Raw genomic sequence first — 8,691 nt, forward strand, 5'->3', positions numbered from 1 at the left:
TTTCCTCCCTATAAAATCACTATTTCAGGCTTCAACTTACTGATACCAAGTTCTTCATTGTGTGTTACATGGGAGGGGACTTCATGTGCTCTGTGTGAACATCAAAATGGATGTTTCTGTTATTGATGACTTTTCTAATTGATTGGAGCCTATTTTTGAAAGATATAGTGGAGACTTATAGATTACAACTGCACCAAAACTGTAGTTCTATCCTTTTGCGAGAGCTGTATGGATTGTAAATCATTTACTTTCTGTACATGCTTATCTTTTGGGGATTGGTTATTTTTGGTTGAGAGGTCTGGGTCTGCTCATTTCTGCTTTGTATGCATGTAAATGACCACTAGGTTCCCCGATATGCTCCAGATCAGCACTGTTCTGTAACCTTAGAAGATAGATTTTCGTCTTAGGTTTGAATTGATTCCTGATCCTTTCTGTCATCAGGTCCCATAGGCATCCCACGTTGTATTGAATTCTTCTCTAAAACCTAATTCTATGGTATACACATAAAATGAGTGTAGCTGAGATGTGGATGTTGAGATGGATAAGTTGCAAGATAGAAAAGTTTAAATCATAAATTGATGCATTTGAGGGAACTTATGATACAGACAGGTATTAAGAACAGAAGGTCAACAGATGGTTCAGTGATGTGTAGTCTTCCAACTGTGCGGGTGAGGACTGATAAGATGCAATTTGAAGTTGTAGAAGACAAGGTGGATTTTGAAAATGACATGGTTTGAAGCAAGGAATTAACTTTTTATGTGGTAGAAGTTCCTAACTAAGGTGGAATAGTGGAGCAGGATTCATTTTGTTGACCACATGTAGTTGGTAGAAAGCTTAGTTGACTATGTATTCCTTTTAAGTCATTTTGAGGGGCCTTGATTCCTTTCTTGGTTTCAGTTGCATTCTTTTTCTCTTACTTTTAGTGAAATAAATGCGACATTATGTAAGCCTGATGTGCTTCATCTTTTCTAGGCATGCACTGAATGTTCAAATATTCCTTAAGATGCATAGATCAGATTATGCAGAGAAACAGCTAAAGATTATGCAACATATAGATGAGGACCACACGCTAACCCAACTTGCAAATGCTTGGCTAAATTTGGCAGTGGTAAATGACAGTTCTAGTGTTAGTATATTTGAAGTGAGATAATTTTTCCTGTTTATGATCTTTGCATGTTGTTTTGTGATGTCAGGGTGGTTCAAAGATACAAGAAGCATACCTGATCTTTCAAGATTTCTCTGAGAAGTTTCCAATGACCACATTGGTCCTCAATGGCAAGGCTGTCTGTTGCATGCATATGGGCCACTTTGATGAAGCCGAAACCCTGTTGCTAGAAGCTCTAAACAAGGTTATTGTTTCTTGATACGTTTGTTTCAGTGTTGATTTTTTGGAGCATATATGTGGAGTTGCAGCAGTGATGAATTTTCCTCTTTAACATGGAAAATTAATCACTGACTAATGTTTTGTACAGGATGCAAAGGATGCCGAAACTCTGGCAAACCTTTACGTATACAGTCTTCACCTTGGCAAGCAATCATCTCGTTTTCTCAGGTAAGCTATCAAAATCTTCCATATTCTCTATTCCTTCTCTTGCCTGTGAAATTATAAGTGTTAAACATGGTAAATCTTATGAGGATCTTTCATTGAGGGAACTTAACCAAGATATCTGGAAAAGGAAAGATGAAGATAATTGATATAAATGTACAGTTGAAAATTTAATTTTTGTTTCTGTTTATGTAGATAGTTATTTGGATAATAGGAAATTGGTAACAAATTCAGATACCAATGCATCTGCTCCATAAATACACACTCCAATTAGAACTTAAGTTTACGGAGAATCATTTAAGAATCTTTAAATAAGTATTGCATATAATATATTTACTATTATTTCCATGAAGTCATGAACTAGAAACAGATTTTTATTATTTCCATATGTTTATTGTTATTTTTATATATTGTAAAATTGATTAGATATTATTGGCGGACTCAACTTTGGATACTCATATTAAATATCTGTTGGATATCTTATTGAATTTGGATGGCAGATTTTCTAATAAGATATGAATTAGGATAAAGGTGTCTCTGATCCAAATTTTCTTAATTTACATCCTTAATTCTGGTGCTAAATCGTTTGTATGTTGGAAGTCCATTAAACTTATGTTGCTGTGAGGTGGCAGATTGGGTCCTTTGGGTATGACTAATTGCTATAATGTACTTCTGCAGCCAATTGAAGCTCTCACATCCTGACCACATGCTTGTCAAACGGATGGTGTCTGCTGAAGAGAGCTTCGACAGAGCTGTTCAAACAATTGCTTGAAGGTGTTGTGGGTCAGTTGATATGCTGCTGATAGTTGCATAATCCAAATATTATTAGATAATTTGAGTAGAGTTGTTTTGTTTTCCCCTTTTGCATTACTGTTTCTTTACCTACTGGTGTTCATACTGTCGGAGTAGTAGAGTAGTGCCCCGTCCTCTTTTGTCTCTGTTCTCTTCAACTGAAGTTTAGGTAGTCGGAAACTGTATTAGGGCTTGCAAACTCATGTGAGCAATATATGGATTGAATAGACAAAGATGATTTAAAGGATGTCAAATTTTATTTGTTGAAGTGGAACGATGTTTGCCTTGATCTTCTTTTTGTAGGAGACGATATTTTCAGAAATTATTGCACTGTTCTTTTGTAATTTTTTATGCAAAAAAAAAATCAATCTTGCTATAACAAACAAAGACCTGCAGGGCTTCATTGATCTAAGGCAAATAGCAGAGATAAGCAAATTAAAAATGCTATAACAATGATCCTAAACATATCAGGAAAATCTCATTCTTGTGAAGGCCTTGTTCTGATAGGTGATCTTGTCCACCAGTGCCATCTCCGACAGCATTGCCATCTTATATCCCTGTTTCTGGTTTGATGAGTTCATTGTTCTTTATATGTTGGAGAATCCAAACCTGGATTTTTACAATGACCTATAAAATGTCTGATTATGCAGTTGCATTCCTCTCTTCTCTAGCTATGTTACTTGGGTACATCAGAATAGGAGTGAAACATTTTTCCAACGCATCTATACCCCAACAGTGACGTGACTCCATCTCATGCAATTAGATGTATTGCACACTTTGGCCTGGGGAAACCTGGCCAATTAAAAATCCCTTATCCTCTTTTTACAGATCAAGAGTTTGGGACAATCCATTTTTAAATCTCTGCTTTTGAAAATTCTATGAGGCTAATTTCGACCCTGATGATCATATCCATTTGATTCATTCAGCAGTTGTCAACCCTTTAACCTGCAGTATAGGGCTCTACTCGTACCAGGTCAAATTTTGCCTTATGGATGGGTTGCTTCACTTCCTTATATCCATTCGGTAGATGGTCAGCTTATTATACATCACAAGTTTATCTCTCAGGTGGTGCAGCACTATGATCAGCAGGCACAGGCTCATGTGACTGATCCCAATTTTGGCCTAGGTGCGTTGGATGTTGGTTTTAGATATGTCTGGCCAAGGTCAGCCCATGTGACTCAGTTTTCAACATTGGATTTCTTTTCTGTTTGATTTGCTCGTGGCTTCTGAAATTTTAACTGCAAAGATATTCTCTATCCATCAACACACACAGATTGCTAACATGTAATTAAGTAATATATAGTCTGATTACTGCAATGCAGTTTATACATCTGATGGCAGAGAGGCTGAAGTAGGTCCACAAATACAAAAGAAGAAAAATTTATGTCCCAATCCGAAGCCAAAACCCTAGGAGACCTCACTCCTTATGACATCCTCTCTTAAAAAATAATTTTGTATATCATTGGAACTTTGATTGCAAAATTCATGTATAAGACTCTAGAGAATATTTCATGGGGGAAAAAGTGATGATTTCTTTACAAAAAACCTTTATTTAATCTCCAAAAGAAGCTATAACCGAATAATGGCTTCCATTGTTTCAATAATCAGAAGTTGAGGAAATGGCACCCATCATAACCTGTTGATCAGATAGAGAAACAAAATGATTAGAAACATATAATTGTAATGCGGAAACTAAAATGCACTTAATGGACATGAAAAATCCTTTAGCTAGCCTGGATAATTAGCCTGAGAACACATAATCTGTTAGAGTCAACTGTAGAAGTCAACATATACATAATCACGCAAGAGATCGGTATTCCCAGGTCAAAAAATTAAATGACCCCTCACCTGAATTCCTTGGGGTTGTGAGACACTTTCAAATTCAAGTAAAGTCTCTAAAATAAAATAAATAAATAAAATTGGAGGAAGTGGAAAAAAAATTCTTGAATGAAAAAATTATGATTAAAAAAAAAAAGTACATGTATATGTATAGTTATAATTCGCAATTGTTAATCAAGAGTCCTTGATTGTGTTTGGATGCAAGGATGACATTTTCCTGGTCACATTCGTATAAGAGACTGGTGCTGTTTGGCTTACTATTCATTTGTAGGATACTTTCCTCATATGGTGATTTAGTAGAGCATGTTACTATTGTCCTTAATTTTAGAATGCCTATCCTAGCGAGTTAAGAGGACAATGAGCCTTTTAACTTACTTGGATCCACACTGATCAGTATGGCTACTCCTCCAAAATCGCAAGTGCCTCCAGCTAATTTCGTTCTTTGCCAGAAACTGTTGAAAGCATAAGAAGCATGCGCGAACAATGTATCAGGCTTGAAACAGGTTCCATCAGGCTGAATTGAACTACAGTCAGCTCCAGATCCACAAGCATAATTCATGGCTTCTTGAATGATCGGATCAGGGACTGCCGGCTTAGCAACGCACCACAGACGTTTTACAGGTGCTGTATATGGAGGGGGTGGTACATGTGGGAGAGGGTACACAACCGGTGGTAGAAACACAGGTGGATTCGGAACAATTCCGCCAGGACTTGGAACATACTCAGGTGGACTAGGAACAATACCTGGGGGACTAGGCTCATATTCAGGTGGGCTTGGAACAAAACCCGGGGGACTGGGCTCATATTCAGGTGGGCTTGGTACAGACTCAGGTGGGCTAGGGATATATTCAGGTGGGCTTGGTGCGGACTCAGGTGGGCTAGGGATGTATTCTGGAGGACTTGGTGCGGACTCAGGTGGATTGGGGATGTATTCTGGTGGGCTAGGTGCGGACTCAGGTGGGTTAGGGATGTATTCTGGTGGACTTGGTACTATTTCTGGAGGACTCGGAACAGTTCCTGGTGGGCTAGGCCCATATTCTGGTGGATTTGGAGTCGGGGCATATTCAGGTGGGTTAGGGATTGTACCAGATGGGCTTGGGTTGGGAAAAATGGGTGGGAATTCTGAAGGGGGTGGTGGGGGTGGCTGTGCATAATAGACCACAGGGGTTGGAGTGGTTGTAGAAGGGGGTAGTGGGGTGGAAGGTGGAAATACACAAACCGGAGGGGTATTTTCAGGCAATGGAATTGGTCCTAAGGAATCAAAAGGTGGCAAAGTGAAAGGTGAACTTACACCATAGGGTAGGGAATTAGTGGAATCTAAAGATGGATCTACATCCAAGTGGTTTGATAATCTTAGCGTCTTTGTGCCTTTGATGTTTGAACTTGGATGAGTGGCACCTTCAAACTTGAACAATTGCCTTGATCTCCTTGCATCTGCCCCATCAGAGAACATATATATAGAGTAAAATTACTCAACTTAATGATGTTAGAACGAATATCAGATCATTGACCCAGTGAACTGGTTAATGTTGCTTGTGTTAGAAATAATGTCAATCAATCTAGAAGCCAAAGAAGGAAACAGATTACTTACCACAGTTATTGAAGAGGGTAGCTGCAATAGAGACATAGAGAAGCAGAATCCACAATCTCTTACAATTTCTTCTACATTCCATAGGATGGAGACCTAGTTTCATGGCAGCTTCTTCTAGTTCAGCCTCTCTCTCTATACAGACCGTCTAAGATCACAAAGTAACACTTGTTAGTTGTGAGAAACTTATATAGGGAAGTTTTAGTAGCCTGGGAATGTCTGGAAAGAAAAAGGGAACAAAGAAGGTTGGCCTTAAAGTGGGAAACTCAAATTTATTTTCGCACCTCAGACGATTTTTTATCTATATGCACTACTTTTTACTGTCAGGGAGCAACATAAGTGTCAAGGAAGAAGCGTAAATGGGGAAAGATGTGAGGGAAGTGTGTTTGGGGAGAGTAAGTGGTTTCTGTATTATTTTTGTTAGGCATATATGCTTGCTTGGTACGGGAGAAAAACTATAAAGTGCTGGGTTTTGCCCTTTTGTTTTGCTTGCTTTCTACTCAAAGAGGGCTCCCCTTCTGTGTGACTCACTTTCTTTCAGGTTGTAGGGCATGGTGGTCCATATTCTTCTGGCTCCAAGGGCTATCCTACTTCCTGTATGGTCCATTTCCGGTGGGAACAATGCCTCCATCTGGAGCAAACTTTAATCCCTTTTTTTCTTTTACTTTCTTTTAAAGTTTTATTGCAAGCCGAAAGGAGTCTTAAGATCTTGAGAATATTTTTTTTTTCTTTCACTGACATGTTTGGAACTAAGGCAAAGGTTACTTAATGTTTGAAACTTAATGGCAAGGGTTTCCTAATGTTTGAAACTAACAGTAAACACAGTTGATGACAAAATAACCCAACTATCCAGACTTCATATTTTGAATGATACTAATTTGAAAAATACAATTCAACATGATGCTGTCTGATCTATGATCAGATCATCAAAATAATAAATGTATTAAGGGAGGAGGAACCCTACTGATTTGGCATAGTGAACGCCCTTTTCAGGGGCAGAGGCATTTTTTCAAAGCCCCCCACTTGAAAGTAGCGGCTATGTCCTGGCGTCCCCTACGCTAGATTGATAGGGTTCTTTTTCCTATGTATTAAAGAAGTGATGAAGGTTTGGATTTCAATGATCATAAGACTGTTGATCTATTGAGGCTCAGTTGTTTCCATGATTTAAATTGCTACATGAATTATCATGTTCCAACTTAAAAGATTTAAAAATGCTAAAACAAGATGGTTGAAGCACATTGTTACTGGATTCACCATGTTGACTCTATCCATAAAATAATACTTTCTAATTCCATACACCCCCAGCCCCTCCCAAAGAAAGAATAGATTTTCTTTTGATAAAATATATACTCAACACCCAAGAAGAATTTTTTTTTTTAAGAAAAATCTAAACCCCTATCTGTCCTTTCATTACTATTCATTGTAGGAGACCCAAAAAGGAAGACTCTTAAAGGGTCATAAAACTTAATTTAGGATTGGTGGATTTATTTATTTATTTATTGGGTGAACAAAATCCAAGGATTATGTGAGTCCAAACAAGTAGGGACTGCAATGATTAATCATGGATAATGTAGCAAGTATATCACCTGCGCATCATTGGAATTGCATTCTCCATCTTAGTGCTTTGATTCTACGAAAGGAATCAATATCTCCACCTAAAGATGTGGAGATGTGGAGTACGTCTTTGGAATTGAGAAGTATTAATTAATTGTTTTAATAGGAATCTAATCTTATAGTTGGATCAGTTGGATTTTTCACTATGTTAAATGGAGAAAAAAATTTCAGTACCAGGTTTGATTCACTATAGGTGCATCTACAATTTAAGTGGAAACAGTAGAAGTGGATTGTTACGTTAGTCTCTCCGATGATTAATCGAGATGCGTTTCAGCTGATCCGGACACCTTGGTAAACATTCAAAAAAATATATATATATATTAAAAAAAAAATCATGGTCTTAAATTAACACAAAGATTTCAAATTTACCAATTCCTAACCCTTTGGTCTCCCAATGTAAGCCTTAGAAAATTTGAATTGGAGAAAACATATCATGGTTGTTAATTACCTTCAAAACCCTTCACAGTGCGTTCCATTTTCGTTATGCGTCTTTTGAAATTCATGTCGACCTTCAAAACCACCATTACCATCTTCCCTTCTCTCCCCCTAGGCCCAATCCTTTTGGTGTTCTTTGAGATTCTCTGGCCTTCAATCTGGTTCTGGTTCACCTTCTACAGACAAAGTAGTGATAAGAACACAAAATATATATTCACCTAAACATTTTGGAACTTTAAATTAAGAAAGAGAATTGAGGAGGAGACCATCTCACCCCACCGGTTAATTAGTACCTCATGAACCCATTCAGCTCCTGCCACTCTAATACCATCTCTACATGGCCTTCTTGAATAGATATTTGTACATCAAAAGCATATAGGAAGGTGAGGTAGAAAGAAAAAAAAAAAAAAAAAAAAACACTCACTGTCTATTAATACCACTCCATATCTCATGAGTTATATTTTTATTATTCATCCATTTATCAGGTTCTTGAGATGCAATTAATATATCCAATATAATCTAATACTATTAAGAGCAACAGTTAATAAATGAAATAAAATAAACCAAATTAAAACCATTTCAAATTGCCTTATATAACACAATCATATATATTAATTAGCATGAAATTAAGCACATCATCAACAATAAATAATTAAAGCATAAATAAGAGGAGTCATAATTCATCCATTAGTGGAGTTATTAGTTCATTACATCCCAAATATAGACCATATATAGTATCACCCAACACATGTATAATTCAAACATAAATATAATCTTGATTTCAAAGGGTACAGTCATCCCATTAGCACCATTAATGTCTAATAGTTGGTGTAATCTTCCTTCAGTTGCGATTCATCTTCAGATTCTCTGGTTTATT

General features: G+C 37.2%; 2 protein-coding genes across 2 annotated transcripts; one reads left to right on the forward strand and one right to left on the reverse strand.

Moving 5' to 3' along the window:
* Positions 1-23: 23 nt before the first annotated feature.
* Positions 24-2,627, forward strand: LOC122058957 (coatomer subunit epsilon-1-like). Its single transcript, XM_042621674.1, has 4 exons — positions 24-1,108; positions 1,194-1,349; positions 1,473-1,552; positions 2,225-2,627. The coding sequence occupies exons 1-4, from the start codon at positions 932-934 to the stop codon at positions 2,316-2,318; spliced, it is 507 nt and encodes a 168-aa protein (XP_042477608.1). The 5' UTR covers positions 24-931; the 3' UTR covers positions 2,319-2,627.
* A 985-nt stretch (positions 2,628-3,612) lies between these two features.
* LOC122059392 (extensin-like) lies at positions 3,613-6,461 on the reverse strand. The gene is made up of 3 exons (XM_042622159.1): positions 5,769-6,461; positions 4,553-5,611; positions 3,613-3,974 (listed from the first exon to the last, which is right to left on the reverse strand). The coding sequence occupies exons 1-3, from the start codon at positions 5,869-5,871 to the stop codon at positions 3,943-3,945; spliced, it is 1,194 nt and encodes a 397-aa protein (XP_042478093.1). The 5' UTR covers positions 5,872-6,461; the 3' UTR covers positions 3,613-3,942.
* Positions 6,462-8,691: the final 2,230 nt, after the last annotated feature.

Source organism: Macadamia integrifolia, chromosome 13 (genome assembly GCF_013358625.1).
Source record: "Macadamia integrifolia cultivar HAES 741 chromosome 13, SCU_Mint_v3, whole genome shotgun sequence".
In the NCBI taxonomy this organism is placed as follows: Eukaryota; Viridiplantae; Streptophyta; class Magnoliopsida; order Proteales; family Proteaceae; genus Macadamia; species Macadamia integrifolia.

What these genes read in the sequence shown, in the direction of transcription:
- LOC122058957 (XM_042621674.1), top strand. Translation starts at nt 932, where the DNA reads ATGCGACATTATGTAAGCCTGATGTGCTTCATCTTTTCTAGGCATGCA. An exon ending in CTTGGCTAAATTTGGCAGTG is followed by an intron (nt 1,109 to 1,193) that starts GTAAATGACAGT and finishes TTGTGATGTCAG; the next exon opens with GGTGGTTCAAAGATACAAGA. An exon ending in CAATCATCTCGTTTTCTCAG is followed by an intron (nt 1,553 to 2,224) that starts GTAAGCTATCAA and finishes GTACTTCTGCAG; the next exon opens with CCAATTGAAGCTCTCACATC.
- LOC122059392 (XM_042622159.1), bottom strand. Translation starts at nt 5,871, where the DNA reads ATGAAACTAGGTCTCCATCCTATGGAATGTAGAAGAAATTGTAAGAGA. An exon ending in TACCCTCTTCAATAACTGTG is followed by an intron (nt 5,612 to 5,768) that starts GTAAGTAATCTG and finishes CTGATGGGGCAG; the next exon opens with ATGCAAGGAGATCAAGGCAA. An exon ending in ACTGATCAGTGTGGATCCAA is followed by an intron (nt 3,975 to 4,552) that starts GTAAGTTAAAAG and finishes TCTGATCAACAG; the next exon opens with GTTATGATGGGTGCCATTTC.